Source organism: Acipenser ruthenus, chromosome 34 (assembly GCF_902713425.1).
Source record: "Acipenser ruthenus chromosome 34, fAciRut3.2 maternal haplotype, whole genome shotgun sequence".
NCBI lineage: Eukaryota > Metazoa > Chordata > Actinopteri > Acipenseriformes > Acipenseridae > Acipenser > Acipenser ruthenus.
Window position 1 is genome coordinate 8,044,209 of NC_081222.1, and position 23,859 is coordinate 8,068,067.

Here is a 23,859-nt window from a genome sequence, read left to right on the forward strand (position 1 = left end):
TTAGGAACTTGATTTTTTTTTTTGTGGTGGGGCCCCATGGGGTAGCAAAGTGAATTTTTTCGTCATGACATGAGTTTTTGGGTGAACCACCACACCGTTTTAGGGGTTGGTTTGGGGTGCTCCCCTGAGTCTATATCACTTTGAATAGGGTGGTTCTACGTGCTCGGGTTCGAGAGATATGCTTGAAATGTGTTTTTCAACCCTGCCATAGACATGAGTGAGGCTGAACACCCTGAAAATATTTTTTGCAAAGAATTGCTACGTAACTGGGCATGTTACATTCAGGCTGGTCTAGAACCCTTCGAACGGTGGTTGTAGGTGCTCTGGTTCGAGAGATATGACTGAAAATGTGTTTTATAACACTGCCATAGACATGAATGGAGCTGAATACCCGAAAATATATTTTGCAAAGAATTGCTACGGTGGGTGTATGCGTGCAGGGGTTGCATGGTGGTGTGTGCGTGCAGGGGTTGCATGGTGGTGTCTGCGTGCAAGGATTGCATGGTGGTGTGTGCATGTAGGGGTTGCATGGTGGTGTGTGCTGTAGGGGTTGCATGGTGGTGTGTGCATGCAGGGGTTGCATGGTGGTGTCTGCGTGCAGGGATTGCATGGTGGTGTGTGCATGTAGATGTTGCATGGTGGTGTGTGCGTGTAGGGGTTGCATGGTGGTGTGTGCGTGCAGGGGTTGCATGATGGTGTGTGCGTGCAGGGGTTGCATGGTGGGTGTATGCGTGCAGGGGTTGCATGGTGGTGTGTGCATGCGAGGGTTGCATGGTGGTGTGTGCTGTAGGGGTTGCATGGTGGTGTGTGCGTGCAGGGGTTGCATGGTGGTGTCTGCGTGCAGGGATTGCATGTTGGTGTGTGCATGTAGATGTTGCATGGTGGTGTGTGCGTGTAGGGGTTGCATGGTGGTGTGTGCGTGCAGGGGTTGCATGGTGGTGTGTGCGTGCAGGGGTTCCATGGTGGGTGTGTGCGTGCAGGGGTTGCATGATGGGTGTATGCGTGCAGGGGTTGCATGGTGGTGTGTGCGTGCAGGGGTTGCATGGTGGGTGTATGCGTGCAGGGGTTGCATGGTGGTGTGTGCATGCGAGGGTTGCATGGTGGTACACGTGTGTGGAGGGGATTTGGAGTTCAGGTTTTGCGCAAAAGACTGGGAAGGGTAGGGTAAAAGAAAAATTACTGCAATCATTTATTTTCACTTTCGACTCCCAGTCTCCTTTCCCTCACTTTATGATTTTATTTTGTGATTATTTAATTATTGTCAAAATAAACGGCCTTCATCTACTCAGTTGCAGTCTCATTTCTGTCCAAAAAGAACCTGAAACACTACAATATATTGATGGACGTTACATAAGAAAATGAGATGTCCTTTTTTCGGAATACCATGTTCCTTCCCAAAAATGTGTTTTAATATTATCCTTTAATAAAGGAAAACGACTGCTTTAATTAATTTTCATGTATCTATTTCAGTGCAATGTAGTTTCTTCACGTAATAAGAAATACGTTTTTTTTAACATTTACATTTTATTTCAGTTTTTTTATAAAAAAAAAAAAAAAAAAAAAAGATTTCTGGGGAGAGTAAAAAATACATTAACTTTGATTCATGTACTAAGGGTTACTCTCAAATGAATTCACGATCCAGTTTATGGTAAACTGCATGAATGACTTAGAAACTCGGCTGTCAGCTGAGTCCCCAAAACTGGGCTGAATTTGAAAATGCAAAGCGGCCCAGAATTTGGGACGTTATCTAAAAATCAAGGCGGCCCAGAATTTGGGATGTTATCTGCAAACTAAATCGGCCCAGAATTTGGGACATTATCTGAAAAGCAAAGCGGCCCAGAATTTGCGACGTAAATGAAAACAGGGGCAGTCTATATGTAAAACTGTGATTACATTAGAGATAAACTAATGTATCCTCTAACAAAACTGCAATAGTGTATACATTTTATATTAAAATATATCGCAAAAACAATTATAGATATATGCTACTTGAAAGAAAAAAGTACACCACCACAGAAAGCCAATTCTTACATCTGTGCATAACATGATAATTCATATAAAGTAATCACCCATAGTTTGTTACATTAGTACAGCAAAATACCACATTATATTTTAATTGAAAGGTTGTGAAAAGCAGATCTCTTGCTCTCTCTCTCTCTGATCACAATGTTAAAAATGCCTGCAAGCTTTTCCACTCGTGTGACGACATATTCATGAGACAGACATGGACCAATCAAAACGCGAGACTGTTATGCGGTTCCATCCCAAAAACCGGGCCTGTGTCATACCTCCTTTTTTTATTCCTTCACAGTCCTGTGTGCATTGCACTTAAGCAAAGAACAAACAAACAAAAAACGTCCACAAATAATATTTACACAAAGCAGTTAACGTTCTTGTTTACTATTCAAATGACAAAGTTTTAACCAGCCTATCAGTGCGTCTTTACTGCTTTTCTGTGATCTGTACCGTGCAGTAGGGGGTGGGACAAAGTCAGTGCTGCATTGTTTTGATTTAGGTTGCTAAAATCTCGTTTTCTGCTTTGGAGGTAAAATAGTAGAAATGGACTACAAAAAAAGCAAAGTATATTTCGGCTGATGATTGTTTCAAGATATTTCCCAAAGAAACTGTACATGCAGACTGAGGTACTTGTTTTGCATATCTTAATGCGTCTTTGGAGAAAATACGATTGATCGCTATTTAGTTTCAGAATCACACATTAAACAAATGGCTACTACAAAGGCTGCTGAACAGAACGTAAAATAAACAGCTTTCAGAAACCAAACTGGAAAGTCAAAAGTATTCCTGTCTGCAAGTTAAATCAGTACTAAAACGATCCACCACAGCCACCTCGCGTCAACCTGCTGCTTACTTTTTCGCAGTTGGAATTTTTGACCCGAATAGCCACGTTTTCTTTGTTTTGACTCGGTATTGATAAAATAGATTATTGGATGGGACAAATAACATGACAACTAACATGCTGCATACATTGCCTTTATTAAAGTATGCCAGATGCCCTTGTGTAACTGAGTTTTGGGGCTTGTTTCTAATCAATTTCCACATCTGTATAACTTGCAAAGCTTTGCCTTACACTTCCAATCAATTCAGTGGATGCAGACATGCAGTCTCAATGTATGGGTAAGTCAACTGCTGGGGGATGCTGCATACTCGCCTTTAACAAATGACAGCACTCTGTTTTAGTAAGGAAGCAAGTACCACTATTTTTAGGCTTTATAGTGTTCTGAAATACTGTCTACTTAGGTTTATTTAATGTTTAAACAGGTCTGTGAAATGTCAGCGAAATCCTAATTTTATTCTGCAACATACCCGTGAAAAATACATAAATTTACCGCGATTTAAGTAGACCCCTATATATAATATATATAAATTCTGGGGATAGGGGGTGTCTGTCTCTCTGTCCATCCGTCCATCACACTTCCATTTTGTACATGTGGAAAAACGCTTATCAAAATGTCATGACACTTGGTATTAACAATATTCAGTTAAGTTATTGAGAGTATCAAATGCTGGTGGTATAGGGAGTGCCTGAAAATGTGTCAGACCCCCCCAGCTTTCTGTCGTATGCAAATCTTACAAATTTGATATATAAATGGGTAATTGTATGTAAAAATAATATGATATCTTGTAATATCTTGTAATCTGCTAAGAAATAAATAATAATAATATAAGGTCATTATTCTAGATAAGAAACCACAAGGGTCCCAGCCCTGATCCCAGTGTATGTATTAGATCATATTCCCTTATGACTTGCTTATTTAATGTTACTCTGTTCCCTCTTTTGAAGATGATGACATATTGAGGCTGGTGGGTGGAGCCAATCTCTGTGAAGGGAGAGTGGAGGTTCTTCATCAGGGACAGTGGGGGGCAGTTTGTGACCATCACTGGGATCTCTCAGATGCTAAAGTTGTGTGTAGACAGCTGGGCTGTGGATCTGCTAAGTCTGCACCACGTAGTGCTAACTTTGGACAAAGTTCCTTACCCATTTTGGTGAATGATGTATCCTGCAATGGCTCTGAGTCTGCACTGTGGAACTGCTCATCAAGTGGATGGGGTGTGCGTGACTGTGGTCACTATGAAGAGGCTGGAGTGATCTGTTCAGGTAGCGGACGCACATTCCTGTCCCATTCGTTTATGCTGTGTATAGTTTCACAATTTGTAACATTTGGGTGATGTAAAGTTTTAATGATGTTGTCTCTGTGTTTGGCTTCCTTTGGGTTTAGTTGTGTTAGTTGAGTTATGGGTTCTTAATAAATTATAGACATTCATTTATGTCAATTAAAAGTGTGTATTAGAACTTGTCTGATTTAGAACTTGTACAACAGCCATCTTACATTCATGTGTTAGTCTTCTGTGTCCTCATATATTGATCTCTCGCAACAGTATCTAAACTTAGGAAGTGTCTCTGAAGTTCCTATGGTACAACTATTTACTTAGCTGCACCCTCATATGTTTATGCTTAGCAGAATTCATATAAGTGTGAATTCTAAAAAACTATTGTGGTGCGATATATTGCCAGTTTGTAGATTCTCAGTTTGCATATTGTCCTGCTAATTCTTAAAACCATGGGCTGCAAAACAATTTAAGCTGCACACCTTGTTTCAAATGCGGTGTAATATTCCCAATCCCTCTTATTTTGAAGGTGAGGACAGGTTGAGGCTGGCTGGTGGAGGCCATCGCTGTGCTGGCAGAGTGGAGATTTACCATGCTGGAATATGGGGAACAGTTTGTGGTAATTACTGGGATCTCTCAGTTGCTGGAGTTGTGTGTAAACAGCTGGGCTGTGGATCTGCTGAGTCTGCACCCCGCAATGCTCACTTTGGACAAGGTTCTGGACCCATCTGGCTGAGTTATGCTTTCTGTCATGGCTCTGAGTCTGCCCTGTGGGACTGTTCATTGTCGTGGGATTGGCTCAACTGTCATCACTTTGAGGATGCTGGAGTGATCTGTTCAGGTAGGAGCCACACATTCCATCTTCATCCTCAACATTCCTTAGATTTTATTTCGATTTATTGATGTCGCTGTGGGCAGGATATTCAAAAAACATTTTTATTGTATTTAACTCATGGTATAGTAACGAGAGCTTTAGTAGCAAGTGATTTTCAAACTAAGTGTGTAATTAAATCAATCTGTTAATGCTTTGAAATTGAGTCGAGGAGGTCATTATGAACGCATTTCTCGTTAAAAAGCTTAATTGTCTCAGGTCACGTATATCACTTCCTGTCTCAACGACTAAATAAGGGGATTTAGCTGCCAAAAAAGGACAGAATTATTCAGACCACCAAAACCTTAGATGGAGCATTGTGTGCTTTTAAATTGTTGCAGTTAAGCAAATTAAAACAGTCACCTCATTCTTTTTTCTTCTATTTCGTCAGTAAGTGCTGGAGATCCTGTCTGTTATTGAGCAGCTAAGAACTTTTATTTTATTCATTTCAATTGCATGTTATTACAATGCTTTAACAGCAAGTATCAAAGTATAGAAACATTTCACTGAAGTGGAATGATTCCTAAAGTTCTGTAATGTGTCAAAGTTGTACTGAATTGCTTTGGTATATGGTACGTTTAATTACAGTATTTCATTACCTTAACTGTAGGTGTTAAAGTTTTACTGAATTGCATTAATTTAATGATTTGTAAAGCTTTGTAATTTTGTATGCTTAATGTGATGGAATAGGTTACTAGCTATATCATCAGTCGGTTCAGGTGTACCAAGTACTTGTGTGTGTTAACTTTATTCTATACATTACTAAAGGTATAGTAATTGCTATTAATACCCGTTACATTTTTTTTCAGATGCAAAGTGTTTTGTTAGTCCTCCGGTTTGTGGCTCCAATGGAAATTGTGTCAACACAACTAATGGCTACTGGTGTGACTGTCACCCAGGATATACTAATGTTGGGAACTCAACAGGACAGTGTGAAGGTAGAAGCTTTGCAGTAAAATCTATTTAATGACATGTATATGTAGTACAGAGTATGTCCCATTTAATTCCAGTTTAAATCCTGCTTAGGACAACAATCTTACAATTCTGTAGAGATGATGAATTTCTATGGAAACAAGCAAAGTGAAAATCAGTAAGTGAAATCAAAAGGATACTTTATATCAAGAATTGAAGATAAAATATGAGTGGTTCTATATTAAATCACACTGCCAGATTGTTATTGCCTGGTACTCAAGTATTGTGTAGACAAGGGCAAACAAGGCAATGCTTTGTTTTGTGATGTTTTCATTCTATTTCATTGACACCAACATAACCTAAAGCATGTATATGTTTAATTTGAAGCTATGTCCCATTTCTAAACTCATTAATATTGATTAATTATATTGTGAGGGTAGATTTACTGTGGTTGAGAGGCAATTTTGCTTTGAGAAATGTCTTCATAGGAATGTTGGCTGTAAAGGTCATAAAAATATTAACGTTCAGTAAATTATTTATTTATTTATTTTTGCTGTTAACATTTTAACTACAGAAATAGTAAATTTAATGACCAACGTCTTGAAGACATTGCAGACACTGAAAGACTTATAGTCAAAACATTGTAATTTAATTGGTTGAGTTTCAATATTTCCAAATTCAGCACTGTTGAGTGTTTTTTTAGGTATGGATAACATTTTAACTACGTAAAAGCAATTATGCCAGCATAGGTTTCTTATGGAATAATAAAAACTTCCATCTTAGACTATCTGTGCAAAACAACCACTGGTTTGTCTTAAACATCCAATGTGTCTATACTGTATGTCCTATCAGATCAATGTATGTCATTATTAAAATGTATTTTTCCATTGTTCTCCAGATATCAATGAGTGTATAAAGAATGGCACCCACTGTGGCCCGAATGCTTGGTGTGAGAACACAATTGGAAACTACAGCTGCACCTGCAACAAGGGCTTCAGGGCCAGTTCAGGACAGGAGCACTTCATGACAGCCAGTGAAAACACCTGTAAAGGTCTGTTCAGAGGAGTCCGTACAACGCTCTGTACTCACAGTACTGTACCAACCTCTACCACAGCACTGGATATTCATCCACAGTCATTGTAGTGGATAATAAGGGGACTCAATGAAACAAAAAAACTGGTGTTTTTGTGAACCAAAACAAAGCTTGTGGTCTTAACTTTACACATTAGTCAATGTATCTGTCTATTATATGACATGGCGCAAGGAGTGAATGCACCACGCTGTGACAACGGATGCTTCGTTCTTGATCACACGTTTGTGGCAAAAGTGATGTCTAAGTGGATGCTAATTCATGTTTGTAATTTGTTTGCATGCAGATATCGATGAGTGCACTGAAACCCCCCTGATCTGTGGTCCGAATACACAATGTGCCAACACTGTCGGCAGCTACAGCTGCTCCTGTAAAACAGGATATTTTCCTACTACTGGATTGAAATGGCTACCCAATGAAATACAATGTGAAGGTAAACTGCAAAGATTGCACTAAACCATCAATTGATCCAATGGGGGAAAACTTTAGTAATAACAGTATCTTTAGTAACTGAGTGATGGATCTTTTAACTGAATTATGACAATAAAATCATTTTTGTTTTAGTTCCGGGATGTCAACTTTGCTGTTAAACTGTAATCTTTTCTCACTCTCTCTTGTATTTTCAGACTTCACCAAGATTCAAACTGTGCAAACCTGCAGCATTATATATTATGAAGTAGGTGACTACAAGGGATGCTAAATTCCTATTTGTATTTAACTGCCACTACTTGGTACCTAACCACTTCCTGTGCTGTAGGGTAGTCTTACTCCATTCATCTCACTGCAGGACCCATGAGACCTGGAGCTAAAAAATCAGCAAATCCTGATGTTACATCTTTCAGCAGGCTATTGTTAAATTATGTTAGTAACATATAGCCATTCACATTGTCAAATACAAACTATGACCTTTCATGATAAATCATAGCCTACACCCACACAAAGAACAGTCAAAATTCTGCTTGGGACATTTGTTCCATTAACCACGCTCAGATATCCAACTAATGCAGCCCTAAATGTTCCTATCATTGCAGAATGACTTTAATTTACTACCATTGCAGAATAACTTTTACTTTTACATTTGGGGGGGCTGAAGCGTAAGGTAACATAGTTTATGGACCCTGGTGGTGTGGTGAGGGTTAAAGCTACAGAGAATGTAAGTGTAAAAGAGCAAATTTGACAAACCAAGTGATAAACCAACTGGACACTTGTTAAATATATTTTCTTAATTTTACACATTTCAGCTCACTTTGCAGCTGAGCCAGCTAACGTTTTTTCAAAGAAACATTGTGAAAAAAATACAAACTTGAATGCAAACCGTAGCCTATAATGAGTGACTATGCCCAAAATACAGAATTTCTAAACGACTTTACACAACCTAGAATTATTTTCATGTTAGCAAAGCTTAAATGCTGCCTTTCAAATTGACACATTTGTAAAAACACAGGTAGCTTTTTTTTCTTCTTTTTTTTATTTTTAATAATGCCAGAGATGGGATGTTGTATCAACACAAATCTGAATTATTACTAAGCTGCTCAAATCAAAAACAAAGCTGTCCAAAATAATTATGGTAATGAACACAGTATTCAAAACTGTGATCACAGCCATGTACACTAGTACAATATACTAAAACATATTACATTAGTAATTGCAGTAACTTCATATTTGGATGCAGTTCAAACTGTACAGTTCTATAAATGAAATAAACAAAACAAAGTAACAGTGGATTGGAATATAACCAAACGATAATAGTCAAGTCTCAGATCTTAAGAGTTACAGCTACCTTCCCCAGTTTCAGATCAAAACCCACAAAGAAGACTTTTCTTAGACCTCTCATCTGCTGGCTGCTGGGGCTAGTGCCTACCCGCTAATGAGATGTCTCCCAGAATTCTCAGATTTTTTATTTGTTTTCGCTTGAATGTTACCATCCTCTCCCAGCCTCTGCTCCCTTATCCCTCCAATCCTTTTTCCTTGAAAACTATGATTTGGCATTTAATATATACATGTTATTTATAGAATTATTATTATTATTATTTATTTCTTAGCAGACGCCCTTATCCAGGGCGACTTACAATCGTAAGCAAATACATTTCAAGTGTTACAATACAAGTAATACAATAAGAGCAAGAATACAATAACTTTTTTTCAAGCAAAGTACAAGTGTGACAAACCACAATTCAATAATACAGCAGATAACAGTGATAGTTACATCAGGATGTGATTAAATACAAAGTACTACAGGTTAAACACTTGGCAGATTACAGTATTCTGAAGTACAGGATTAAATGCAGTAAAATAGGGGGCAGATAAGAGCAAAATAAAGCACATTTACATGAAGGGTGATAGTGTCCCAGGATACAAACAGAGGAGTTCTACAGGTGCTCTTTGAAGAGGTGAGTCTTAAGGAGGCGCCGGAATGTGGTCAGGGACTGGGCAGTCCTGACATCTGTAGGAAGGTCATTCCACCACTGTGGAGCAAGGGTGGAGAAGGAGCGGGCTCTGGAGGCAGGGGAGCGTAGCGGAGGTAGAGCTAGTCTTCTAGTGCAGGCGGAGCGGAGAGGTCGAATGGGGGTGTAGGGAGAGATGAGGGTCTGGAGGTAGCTGGGTGCAGTCTGGTCAAGGCATCTGTAGGCAAGTACAAGAGTCTTGAACTGGATGCGAGCGGTGATCGGGAGCCAGTGGAGTGAGCGGAGTAGTGGAGTAGCGTGGGCGAAGCGAGGCAGAGAGAACACCAGGCGGGCAGCAGAGTTCTGGATGAGCTGGACCGGACGGGTGGCAGACGCAGGGAGGCCAGCCAGGAGGGAGTTGCAGTAGTCTAGGCAGGAGAGTACCAGGGCCTGGACCAGAAGCTAGGTAGCATAGTTGGTGAGGAAGGGTCGGATTCTTCGGATGTTGCTCAGGAAGAATCTGCAAGTGCGTGCCAGAGTGGAGATGTGCTGGGAATAAGAGAGGCAGGGGTCCAGGGTGACTCCAAGGTTCTTAGCAGAGGAAGAGGGAGAGAGTGTGGTAGATTCCAGAGGAACAGAGATAGAGATATCAGAGGAGGGGGAGGAGGAGGGAAAGAAAAGGAGGTCAGATTTAGAGAATTATTTTTAATTAGAAAAATACTGCAGCACTTGTTTCTGCGTCCCACTTCTTATGTATCGTGTGTCTCACGCACATGCTCCTTTGATCCACGGTTCACTCGAGTTCACTCCCAGCGTATTCACGAACACAGCGAAGTCAGGATTCGTGGCAGGGAGGTGGAAAAAAATGCCTTTCCCATTCCCTTTCTCATTATTATTCACATAGGAGATTGCCTGTGGGTCCGAGACAGCCCCCCCCCATCCCTAGTCAAACTCAGAACACAATTGACACAATTGACCGCCCCATCCCTAGTCAAACTCAGAGCCCATGACTTTAACATACCGTAAACCCTGCTAGTCTAAACTGGTCAATAATCTGAACCACGCTATCATAACAAAATGCATGCTGAGAGCAGCTGTAGAAACCAGCCATTCTGCAATGAGTGTGCACAACATTTGCAGCTGTCGATATATCACTGGTTTTGATGAAATGCAGGTATCAGTGACAGAAAACAAAAAACAGACATTTTTTTCTTTAACTTTTGGTTGAATCAGATTAGATGTTAAATCCACCAATTGTAATACAGTTGGGCTAGCAGTCCTTTAATCAGTTTGTGTCATTTTTTCTTTTACAGGGAGGAGTAGAGAAATACCTCAATAGTTCCAGCACCTGGTTTTGTTTCATCACAAACCTAACTTCCACCAAGTTCACTTGGTCCAGTTCTGAATATCAGCTGCAGGTCAGGACTGACTGTGTACTCCTAATGTTCCTCTGAAGTGTTTGCTTGGGGGCTGCAACCCTAGAGGCTTCATCTCATCACCCCATTCCTTTCAGATCCTCACTGGCTTCCCATCCAGTAACACACTGATTTAAAATCTTTACTTTTAGAAACTACATTGGAATATATATCTACTGGATAAGCCCACCCCAGTAAAAAGGCCACCTCAAAATTAAGTCCTGAATTGACTGCAATGACCACCTTCAATATCGAGGTCACCCTGTATGGGAAACCTTTCAGCAAACATGTGTTTCTATTTTAAAACATGATATGTGCTGCTAGGTTAAAGAAATCTGGTAATTTCACCTGGAGAGTGAAATCGTCTAACCCCTGAGGAGACCAGTGATACTATTCCTAATACAATTAAGAGATTAAAACGTGTGTATGACGTCACCACAATTACGCAATTAAAACGTGTGTATGACGTCACTCTTTGATTTTTAAATTGATTATTTAATTTCAATGCAACTGAAAACTGGGTTCGGCAAAGAAAGCTGTATTAGTTAGAAAAGTGTGTGCTAGTTAGAAAAGTGTGTGATAGTTAGAAAAGTGTGTGCTTGTCACCACATCCACAGCTTGTTTTCCTATCTGAAAGTCAATCACTTTGAAAACTGACATGTTTGTATAACACTTCTTACAAACCAATAGTACAGGAATTGAAACCTCGCCATTTTTAGTACATTTTTGCTACTTGCCGCTGTCAACACTTGTATTGCAATTCTTTATATCTACTAAATACATTTTATGTTATCAATGGTATTCAGCAATGGATTTTGAATGAATATTAATTGTATTAAAACATGTTAAGCAGGATATACAACTGATGTTCAAATAATCCAGTTATATTATTAAAAGTGGATTTTTTTTTTTAACTGATTCACCGCTTTTCATTCAGTTTATAGCTGCTTTATGTGATTAATTGACTTCCATTTCTTTCAGCAAGTGGCTGGTGTTTTAAGCTCTGCTCTGAACGACACTTCCTTGTGGAATAACCTGACCAGGGATGAGAAGTCTGTTGCAACTCAAGCATACCTGGACATTGTAGAGAGGGCAGTGCTGCACTTGACTGAGTCTTCAGAGACTCTGTTAAGGAAAAACATGAACACACAAAATCTAGGTATTTTCCTTACTATCCCACATCATTCTGAGTGGCTCAGTCTCTCTCATATTGAGTTATTATCAGTATTCTCTAAATCTGCCGTTATTTGGCTTTGAGCTGCTTATTGTGTTGTCTGTAGAATCCTAAGTGCCAGGGCTGAACATGTGACAGTGTGACCAGGCTGGCAGGGTTAAAGTTCATTGTCATATTATTTGAGTGGAATGAGGAAGGATGTTCATTGCCAGCATTTAGGATTCTCCAGACATGCTCAATGCAGTTCAATTGCAGGTAAAGGCAGATATAGAGGAATGATCATGACTTTTTACGGGTCTGGTTTTTCTGGTATACATTAACCAAGGAGATTCTTTTTCTGTTCTTTTTAGATATGGAGCTACTGATTGTACCGACCTACCTCACCCCTGGATCTGAAATGTTACAGTCCAAGAACAACATCCTGGAAATAAACATGAGCTCCCTCCAGCAGAATAACATGGAAGGTAATGACTAATGATAGAATAATGTGGAGGGCAATGGCTTTAATGATATATATATAATGTGGAGGGTAATGGCTTTAATGATATATATAATGTGGAGGGTAATGGCTTTATTGATATATATATAATGTGGAGGGTAATGGCTAATGATATAATAATGTGGAGGGTAATGGCTTTATTGATATATATAATGTGGAGGGTAATGGCTTTAATGATATATATAATGTGGAGGGTAATGGCTTTATTGATATATATAATGTGGAGGGTAATGGCTTTAATGATATATATAATGTGGAGGGTAATGGCTTTAATGATATATATAATGTGGAGGGTAATGGCTTTATTGATATATATAATGTGGAGGGTAATGGCTTTAATGATATATATAATGTGGAGGGTAATGGCTTTATTGATATATATAATGTGGAGGGTAATGGCTTTATTGATATATATAATGTGGAGGGTAATGGCTTTATTGATATATATAATGTGGAGGGTAATGGCTTTAATGATATATATAATGTGGAGGGTAATGGCTTTAATGATATATATAATGTGGAGGGTAATGGCTTTAATGATATATATAATGTGGAGGGTAATGGCTTTATTGATATATATAATGTGGAGGGTAATGGCTTTATTGATATATATAATGTGGAGGGTAATGGCTTTAATGATATATATAATGTGGAGGGTAATGGCTTTATTGATATATATAATGTGGAGGGTAATGGCTTTATTGATATATATAATGTGGAGGGTAATGGCTTTAATGATATATATAATGTGGAGGGTAATGGCTTTATTGATATATATAATGTGGAGGGCAATGGCTTTAATGATATATATAATGTGGAGGGTAATGGCTTTAATGATATATATAATGTGGAGGGTAATGGCTAATGATATAATAATGTGGAGGGCAATGGCTTTAATGATAGAATAATGTGGAGGGTAATGGCTTTAATGATATATATAATGTGGAGGGTAATGGCTAATGATATAATAATGTGAAGGGTAATGATGTCACTTTATTTTGTTGTATCTTTCACAAATGTCGTTTTACTACAGATACACATTAATAAAATAACTCAATTCGATGTATATCAATAATAGTATAGTATACATCATGTTTTAACTACATGCAATTTTGACAAACAGACCTCGCACAGAAAAATTATTTAGTTACCATAATTTCTCATTAGTAGCAGTAACGGTAACGTGAAGTTCCCCACTCTTTTTAATTAACTGTCTATTTACAGTAAATACTGCCCATGCTGTCTATAAAAATACAATAAGATAATGATGCTTAACGACAGTATCTTTCGACTCCCATTCCAGCCAACAGCTGTAAAATCTGCACATCATTATTTTGTCAGCGTCGGCTGCATACACATGTTTAATTGTTATGCACGGTTTAGACATTTTAGAAACAAACGTCTCTTCTCTTCCATCACAATTTTAATTCCCAAACGACTCAATTCAAATTATACATCTGCGCAAGTGCTAGTCAGAGCTTCCATTTCCCTTCAGACCGTGTCTATGGTAACGGCTGAGCCTTGACAACTACGATTGCAAGTATTTATTTAAAGTATGTTCTGTATAAACCTCACAATTTACAAAAGTCACTCTGTTTGTTTTATAATGATTTTTTATGTTATTTTTTTTTAATTTGGAATCTCCAATTGTTTGTTTTACCCCATTTTCTCCCCAATTTGAAATGTCCAATTTTAAGCCTGGCTCACCATTGCAAGCCCTGTGCTGAATGGAGAGACAAAGACGAACACACATGTCCTCAGAAACGCGTGTCGTCAGCCATCCGCAGCTCTGGGCCGCTTGCAGGCAGGCCCGCCGGTGTCCGGTCAGTCTACAGGGGTTGGTGGTGCACGGTGATCCGAGAACACCCTGGCCGAGCTAAGCCCTCCCCACCATGGGCGCCACTCGGCCAATTGTGCGCCGCCCCCTGGGAACTCCAGTCCATGGCCGGCAGTGGAATAGCCTGGACCCGAACTGGCGACCTCCAGGCTTTAGGGCGCATCCTGCACTCCACGCGGAGTGCCTTTACTGGATGCGCCACTCGGGAGCCCATGTTATTTCTTTTTATATTTGCATTTTGTTGTATTTCGTTTTATATGTTACATTTCGTTTTATTTTGTATTTGCGAAAAACACAGGGTTGTAGTAATGGCTAATGATAGAATAATGTGGAGGGTAATGGCTCTAATGATATAATAATGTGGAAGGTAATGGCTCTAATGATATAATAATGTGGAGGATAATGGCTAATGATAGAATAATATGGAGGATAATGGCTAATGATAGAATAATGTGGAGGGTAATGGCTTTAATGATATAGCTGTTTCACCCACCACTGCATGGTACTTTTTCATTAACTAAGTATGTTTTTGTTTCCTGCTTTGTTATCTTAGAGTAAATAGCATTATATATAAGGTTTTTTTTTTGACTCTCTGCTTACCTTTTTAGGGTCCTTATTCAAACAATGACCCTTAGTGCTGATCGTGTCTGTCTGTCTCTCCTGTCACACTCTACATGGTGAACACAATAGCTGCTTCTAAAGAAAAACGTGCCACCTGGCAGTTCTACAGGGAATTTTTCACAAAAGTAGTTGATGCATATTTAAAATTTCCAAGGTAACTGACTGGTAACCCGCTGTGCACAGGGCACCGGGGAGATTTCTCCAAATGTCTGGTGAACCGCCTATCTAATCGTCATGAAACCTGGTATTGTCACTATTTAGTTTAAGTTACTGAGTTTCAGATTCTGGTGCTATACAAGGGTGTCTGTCTGTTCCTGGGGTGTTCACTTCTTTGTCTTCACAGGTCAGATAACAGCTGGGTTTGTCTCTTACACTGGAATGGAGTCTGTCTTGGATGGAAGCTTCTATCAGAATCACTCTTCACAGGGCTCTATCCAGTTAAACTCCCCAGTGGTTACTGCTACTGTAGGCAGCAAACACAAACTTTCAGTGCCTGTCAATTTAACCTTCTATCACAATAAGGTAGGGGAACATATGCTGAGAAACTGTGGGGGTGGGGTACAACTCAATTCCAGTCTGGTTTATCAGTGTGTAGTGGGATAGTGGATACCCCATGAAATCCAACACCACAGAGAACTATCGAATGATCCCAGGTTGGGGTTCTCCTACGAAGGTGATATGGTGGAGGAAGCCATACTGCTATACATATATCACATGTCACATCTGTAGTATCTCTCAAACAGGTTTCAGTTTATAGAGATTGAGGAGGAGGCCTCCTTTTTAGCATTGGTTACTTGTGGGGTCCCTCAAGGTTCAATTCTTGGCCCAATTTTATTTTCTCTTTATATGTTACCCTTGGGTGACATTCGTAGACATGGCGTTAGTTTCCACTGTTATGCTGATGACACTCAGCTTTACTTGTCCCTCAAACAGGGCTGTGTGTATCTGCTGTTAACATTTTGAGTACCTGCCTTGCTGACATCAAGAAGTGGATGTTTAATAACTTTTTAATGTTAAATACAGACAAAACAAAAGTGATGATATTGGGAAACTAGATTAAAATACGTTTTCATAATATAGCTTATATATCCTAATTTTTTACCCCCCCCCCCCTTTTTTTTTTTACATATTTTACTGTTTTGTTTTTATTCTTTTTTACTGCTTATTGTTGTTTTTTTAAATATGTATTGTTTTTTTTATCTTTGTAAAGCACTTTGTGGCGACCTGTCGTGAAAGGCGCTATATAAAAATATGATTGATTGATCATACTGATAGCTCTGATTTTGAATTCACAGTTGTGGCGGGAGACATATGTTACTGACATACTTCTTCATTTTTTAAAGGTCTTAGTATTAATAAATTATTAGATTTGAATATTTCACTATGTAAACAGTTTCATTATTGTATTTATCATTTCTCATAAATATCCCCTTACCTGTATTTTATAGACTGAAGCTTTCATTATTGTACCCTGTCTTAATGTAGACACAGTCTGAAGTTTAACAACGTGCCTGTTCTTGAATATCTAACTAGTTAAAAACAGCAGAAGAGGAGGTGATGTGTGTCTACTGGAAATACGAAGGGACGGAAGGATCCTGGTCCACTGAAGGCTGCACAAAGTTCTACTCAAACCAAACACACACTGTGTGCAGCTGTGACCACCTCTCCAGCTTCACTGTATTAATGGAAAGAAGAGAATCACAGGTATTGACATTGAGTGAGAATAGGAACAGGAAACAGTAGTTTGTGGACAAACTACAATTAGCCAGAATCCATTACAAAAATGAGAAAAGACATCTAGTCGATACATTTGTCAGATAGTTTTATAAATATAATTTTTTTGTAAAGGGGTAGGGATCAGCTGATGGAGCACAGAGAGATTGCAATACGCCAGTCAGATTTATTGGCACTCATTTCCACAATCTTCAGTAGCAATAGAGCCATTGCTAGGGTGCCAGCAATCTTAGACCCAGCACGGTATAGTTCCCCACAAATCACTTTCACTAGACAGTCAAAAGGAAAGCACTGATGAGAGTGCAGCTGGGACACCACACTGACTACATCCTGTGTAGCAGTAGCAACCCGGAACCATTTGTCTTTACCTTCGCTGGCAGGGAATCCTTTATACTGTTTGTCATACTGGAGGAAAGATTCAAAAGCCACGCTGACTCCACCTGGCAAATGAACAATTTCCCTTTGTCAGAGATTCCCATTGACACACATTCAATTATCCAATTTACCAGCCAGGCATCTCTGTGGAGCTGCACCAACTAGCTGCATAAGAAACACCAATCATGCGGCACATCCTCACACATTCTTGTCTGACTCAAATGCACAGTCAGTATATGTGTGTGTGTATTTATTTGAAAAAGAAAAACTGCTGTGTACCAAAAGGAGCAAAATCAGAAAGAAAAAGGTAATGTAGGTACACAAAAATGTGAATAAATACTGAAACTGCAAGTCCTTCTTCAGTTGGATGGAAAAAGCTGTGCTGTAAACAAGCTGCTGTAATAAACAAGTTGTCTTTCAAACAGTGTGTGTGTGTGTGTGTGTGTGTGTGTGTGTGTGTGTATATATACATATATGTTACAGTGTAAAATCAGTAAATCTATAGATTAACTGGTAAATGTGTAGATTAGTTATTTTATACGTTGACTGCTGAACTGGTTCATCTACACATATACCGGTTAATTTATACATTGACCGCTAAGCTAGTAAATCTACACATTTACCAGTTTTACACATGAACCGTAATGTATGTGTATATCTATAAACTTATGATATCCATATTTTTTTTATTTTTTTCACCATACATTTTAGTGCTGAAGGAGACACACAGCTACATTGCATACTGTAGTACACAGGACAGCGCAATAGACCCAGCCACTGTTTACAATCATTAGAACCAAACTTCTTGCACACGCAAACCCCGGGTGGAAAAACAATGTTTCTGCTTACACTGGATTGCATTGGGTTACATACAGAACACACATTCTTAATAGTAGCTCTGAGATTTTAAAAAAATGAATCAATCAAATAATTGTGTCTTGCCTTTGCAGTCTTCTGATGGAACATTTCTTTCTAATAATATGAAATGAAGTATTGTGGAATGGAAGATTTTGAATATTTAACATTTCCTACATTCTGCTGCATTCATCAAGAGACTTGTGCGTGTCAGCAGGCAGATCTATTAGAAGCCCTTTAAACCAGTGATTTAAGTTGACACAGCATGGTAAACCTAGCTCCAGTTGCATGCTATAAACCCTCGTCTTCCTAAGAGACTATGTAGTGATTCCTAAACATTTCTTGTTATTTTCAGATGCAAGATTACTATGCATTGTTGGTGATCGTCTACATTGCAGAGATAGCATCCCTGGTCTGCCTCAGCCTTGCCATTGTTACATTCCTATTCTGCTGTTCGATTCACAATGTCAGCGCCACCCTTCATCTGCACCTGAGTGTCTGTGTCTTCATGGCTCACCTTCTATTTCTAATTGGAGTGTCCAAAACCAATGAGGAGGTGAGTGATATCTACCCGTCTTTCAGATGAAGCGTAAAACTGAGGTCCTATTGTAGGTGACTTAGCAGCAGCAGTTATTAATGCATAGTTCACCCCCTAGTCTCTCTACGTCGCTTTGGATAATAATATTAATTAGTCCCTAACCATAACCCTAACCCTAACCCTACCCAATTGGATTTGGCACTGCCCTGGTGTGGGACATGTTCTCCTGGTATACCCTTACTTGTGTAGATCAAGATAATCAATGGAGTTGGATGAATACTGTCAAGAAGATACCAAGTGTTTTGAGGAGCATGACAAAGACTTCAGAGATCTTCCAAGGCCATCACAATCCCCAAATCTCAATCCAATTGGATCTAATTTGGTACAAAATGGAATGATGCTTTTGCCATCACAATGCTCTGCCTACCTCTCAGCACCAGATGCTTGAAATATTACTTTCAGCACCTTGTGGAGACACCTTCCAGCACCTTGTGGAGTCTGTGCCACATCGTGTCAAGGCTGTGATCAGGGCCAGCGGTGGCCCAACCCAAACCCTAATAAAGTGTATAACCCTAGTCCCTATTTCACACGTAGTTTAATTAATAACATGTATTATGAAGCGGCTGTGTTCAGATCCTGTGTGTTATTCAGCTGTGTTGATCCCCCTGTCTGTCTTTTCCCAGGTGCCATGCGCAGTCATAGCTGGGTTCCTGCACTACTTCTTCCTGTGCAGTTTCGTGTGGATGTGCCTGGAAGTAGTGCAGCTCTACCTGCTGGTGAGAGACATGAAGCAGATGAGGCCGTGCAGCATAGGGGGGCTGCTGGCTGGGTACGGCCTGCCTGCTGTCATCGTGGCTGTGTCTGCTGGAGTGTTTCCAGAGGGGTACAGGATTGACATGTTGTGAGTATTAATTCAACCACAGCTTTGGTTGGCACAGCAAAGCCCCTAGTTCTCCTACAGTAGTAATACAGTGTTTTGTTTAACAATAGTTTTCACTCATTTTCTTTGTATAGTATATGTGCGGTACCATACTGTGGTGTTTTATACTATCCACACTGCAGGTACCTTACAGATAAACACTACACTGTTGTTTCCACTCCTCAGATGCTGGCTGAGCCATCACAGAGGATTTGCCTGGAGTTTTCTTGGTCCTGTTTGTGTCACAATTGCTGTAAGTAGATCTGTTTATGGCACGATAATAAACTAGAGCTATGGCCAAAAGCTTTGTATCACCCTATAGAATGTACTAATTTTGTTTCATAAAGTCGAATGAAACCTGCGTAATAATCTTACGATAGTATATTGAATTACATTCCCCATTGTAGTTTTCCACATAGTTAACGGAAAACTGAAAACATTAAAAAATGTGACATTTCTAAATTGAACATGAAATACTGTGCTACATTATTGCTTCCGGTAGACTTTTGCAATATCATTTTGTAGTTTCTTTTATTGCATGATGTTAAATAAAAGACTGAAATTATGTTCATACAGGTTTTTTTAAAAAAAATTACGTCTCAATCCTACAATTCTAGATGATGCAAAACGTTTGGCCATAGCTGTATATTAAACAGAAACAAAGGAAATTGAATGAGGGGTGGCGTAGTGTAGTAACTGTGTTCCATTGGTTACTGCACAGTCCCGAGTTTGTAGAATACACAGATAGACCGCCAGAGACAGAGTCAAAGATTAGCCTATATAGGAAGTAGAAGTTTGTTCAAAGTGTGTATCAGAAGCTGCGATGGCGTGTGTGTTTCTTTACAACCCCGGCTCCTTCGACACTGCAAGGGGTTCCCTTATAAAAGGTATCATTTTAACTGTTTGCAATGTACCAGTATTTGTTTTTTTTAGGACGGCTGCAGTACTTTGTTTTGCCACTACACCCCTGCTTCATAAACTTTAATGCTGATTTAAAATGTAAAAGGTTTCTAAAAAATAAAAACGGTTATTCTTAAATAATACAAGGCCTATATTTTATTCCTGTGTTTATTTTATTCCTATTCTATGTGTGTCAGGTTTGAAACATATTCGGAAGACCTACAGCCAAACAATAAGTGCATATTCAAATTTAAAACACGTTGGACTAAATTACTTCCAGAAATTATGAAGTATGAGGTGTAGGCCTATGCTTAAAAAAAAATGTTGCATACATATCGGGCCCAGTGTTTTTATTTAAAACATCATATCTGTGTACTACACTAGGTTAAATAAATCTCAAGGCTTGCTTTCAGATAGTGTTGCACTTCCTTGGTCACCTGGAAAAATGAAATTGTCCCCGCCCCTTCAATGGCTTCTATCCAGTCATTAACCAACCCACTGTTTCCCTTTTTGACTGGCGTGCTTTCATGACCCAGAACAAACTGCTGATACAGCAGCAGTGTCCCCCACCTGAGATTGAACCCACGACCCTCCGGTCAAGAGTCCAGAGCCCTGACCACTACTCCACACTGTGTTAAACGCATCAGCTACAGTATTCGGGGTAACGGAGGATTGACAGCACATGAAAGCACTACTCCACACTGGTGGCCAGTTTTAAAATAAATACACATAAATAAACATGCATGTTTGCTGGAACACGTGTTTATTTCAGATGTGTAGATTCGAGACCTATGTAGGTAATGAGCAAGTAACAGGTAAGACATGTGGAATTACTGTTTAAATTATTCACTAATGCTGTGTCACTAGTGCGTTTACTTAGCCCTGGCATGCAAATGAAACAATCTGTATATCACAATGATATCATGGTAATCTGCCAATCCACTTTTATTTAGATCCAGCCTGGTAGACTGACATTGCAGCTGTTCAGCTTTACACTGCAATGGGTGAATGTTTACAGCATTATTCCATAGCTCAGCCTTCTGTGGACCGTGTTTCATCAGTAACTAGACCGTCACATTCCTCCCTCACTTCATTTTGTCTGTGCCCTGCAGGTCAACACCATCCTCTTCCCTGTAATTCTCTGGACTAGGCTTGACCAGAATGGTGACGAGTCAAAAGTCAAAGACACCAGGTGAGCATCTCTAACCCCATGGTTCTGAAATGAATTGTTAGTTTGCGGTACGTTTTTATTTCCTTTTATTGGTGTAAGGAAGGAGAGAGAGAGAGAGAGAGAGAGAGAGAGAGAGAGAGAGAGAGAGAGAGAGAGAGAGAGAGAGAGAGAGAGAGAGAGAGAGAGAGAGAGAGAGAGAGAGAGAGAGAGAGAGAGAGAGAGAGAGAGAGAGAGAGAGAGAGAGAGAGAGAGAGAGAGAGAGAGAGAGAGAGAGAGAGAGAGAGAGAGAGACTTTCAGAGGACCTGGTCTTGAATGGTCAATAGCAATAAACTTCAGAATGTAGTTCTACTTGAATACTAGCTAGCACAGTTGTCTGTGGATCATCCCCACCTCCATACCGATTGCAACTAAAAAACAAAGGGAACAAAGTTCAGGATCAGCTGATCTGCATCTTTAGTGCGGATCTCAGGGTTATAATGATGATTTCTCCTTGGTGTATAGATAACGACAGTGAGTGGGGCGGTGTTTTCTTACGTTTTCTTCATTCTGTATTTGTGTTTAATTTTAATAGAACACTCATGTGAAAATTAATAGGCACATTTTAGAGTTTTCAAATACTAAGTTATCCTTTCAGCACTGAAGAATACGATATAGGTGTCACTTAAATTCCCCTTACACTAACACTCAATGTGAAGATATTCACTAACTGAAGTTGAAAAGAATAGTTATCAGAAATGAAAGAAACAGTCCTAATTGTCGTCCAAGCAGTTGTCTAATTTTATAACTACAGTGTGTTTCTTTTTAGTCCTAGTCAATGAAACCCAGCAGGCAGGCTGTTTGCAAAAATCATTTAATTAGTGTAAGTTTTTAATCATGCAACACGTTTTTTTTTTTTTCTTCATTTTTTAAAGTATCAGCAATTACAATAGATGGTACCTAAATAAATGTCAATGTCCTGTTTCATTGATTTCACTTTCAAAATGATGTTAACTCAATGCTTTGTTTAATACTGTGAAAATACACATCATATGAGTAACAAGTTAGTGCAGCTCTTAGTCTAAAGAATCACTGGACTAACTTCAAATCTTGTTTACAGTCCTCCAGGGCAGTGGTTCCCAACCTGTAGTCCACGGACCACTTGTGATCCATAAGTAAAGTCCAGGTGCTCTGCAAACAAGTCCCAGAATTCCCCTTAGGGAGTTCATGCAAAAAACCATTTCTACACAATCGCATGTTGTGCTGCTACTATTACTAAGCAAAACCACAGCTGTAACCACATGATGTATAATTATAAGATATATATGGAGTCTGCTTTTTCCCCTTTATCTGTTTTCTTTTATTACGGGTGTGTTTATAAATTAATATATATTACAGCTCCCTTTGATGCAATACCAAGCATCGCCTTCAAAGCCGCCATTAACTGAAACAGCTTTCTAATGTGAAACAAATACTAACGAAATAACTTACACATTATGAAGGCACATTTGTCAAATTTACAGACTTTAATTTTTTTTAGCCAACATTATTTGAAAAAATTAAAATAAAAATCTACCTCTAGCATTCCTGTAAATGCACATCTTTCTAATATCTGCACATTCTTCACTGTTCAGGAAAGAAAATGATGTAATGTGGCTGTCCCAGCCTTTTCTCTCTGTATAAAAGTAGTGCACTGCATTGAATATTCCTAACTCTTGGAATGACTAAATTAAAACAAACAAAAACCATTAAAACCACAGTACTTTTTTTTTTCAACGATATGAAATACGTGCTACAGTGTTGCCAGGGATATAGGAATATCTCTATTATTTCCATATGTTTTTGGAGAGGTTAGCGGCCTATAGTAACAGAAGTTAATGTGAAACAAAAAGAGGCTACATTTGTAGCTTGACTTGTGAACTGTACCGTAGTGTGAATGAGGATGTGTGGTTCAGTGGTTAAAGAAAAGGGCTTGTAACAAGGAGGTCCCCGGTTCAAATCCCACCTCAGCCACTGACTCATTGTGTGACCCTGAGCAAGTCACTTAACCTCCTTGTGCTCAGTCTTTCGGGTGAGACGTAATTGTAAGTGACTCTGCAGCTGATGCATAGTTCACACACCCTAGTCTCTGTAAGTCGCCTTGGATAAAGGCGTCTGCTAAATAAACAAATAATAATAATGATCGATTTTAGCTTCATGTTATTATATGGGTTTATTTAGGAAATTCTATGAACACTACTTCTGGAAATAATGTGTACAGTCTGTTCTTGACGCTGGTCATGTTTCCCGTTTATTTTACACATCACAGCCCACCAGATGTGGTAAGTAACATCCTGTACACTCTCCAATCATTTTTTAATATCTCAAATTGTTTCCCACCCACCTCGTCTTCGTATTCTGGTGTTTTTTATATGTACATGGAGCGAAGTTGGAGACTCAGTGAGTGAAATAAGTTCCGT

The 23,859-nt window shown here is 39.2% G+C and overlaps 1 protein-coding gene across 1 annotated transcript in view; it reads left to right on the top strand.

Moving 5' to 3' along the window:
- LOC117965583 (deleted in malignant brain tumors 1 protein-like) overlaps positions 1 to 23,859 on the top strand; it is a 73,922-nt gene that overhangs the window by 45,839 nt on the left and 4,224 nt on the right. The window contains exons 15-29 of the mRNA XM_059006860.1: positions 3,803 to 4,117; positions 4,658 to 4,969; positions 5,809 to 5,937; positions 6,810 to 6,962; positions 7,288 to 7,434; positions 7,628 to 7,677; positions 10,699 to 10,803; positions 11,782 to 11,959; positions 12,325 to 12,438; positions 15,275 to 15,453; positions 16,465 to 16,635; positions 18,251 to 18,451; positions 19,117 to 19,334; positions 19,539 to 19,605; positions 21,365 to 21,444. Coding sequence (XP_058862843.1) covers positions 3,803 to 4,117; positions 4,658 to 4,969; positions 5,809 to 5,937; positions 6,810 to 6,962; positions 7,288 to 7,434; positions 7,628 to 7,677; positions 10,699 to 10,803; positions 11,782 to 11,959; positions 12,325 to 12,438; positions 15,275 to 15,453; positions 16,465 to 16,635; positions 18,251 to 18,451; positions 19,117 to 19,334; positions 19,539 to 19,605; positions 21,365 to 21,444 — 2,419 coding nt within the window. The remainder of the gene's footprint in view (positions 1 to 3,802; positions 4,118 to 4,657; positions 4,970 to 5,808; positions 5,938 to 6,809; positions 6,963 to 7,287; positions 7,435 to 7,627; positions 7,678 to 10,698; positions 10,804 to 11,781; positions 11,960 to 12,324; positions 12,439 to 15,274; positions 15,454 to 16,464; positions 16,636 to 18,250; positions 18,452 to 19,116; positions 19,335 to 19,538; positions 19,606 to 21,364; positions 21,445 to 23,859) is intronic.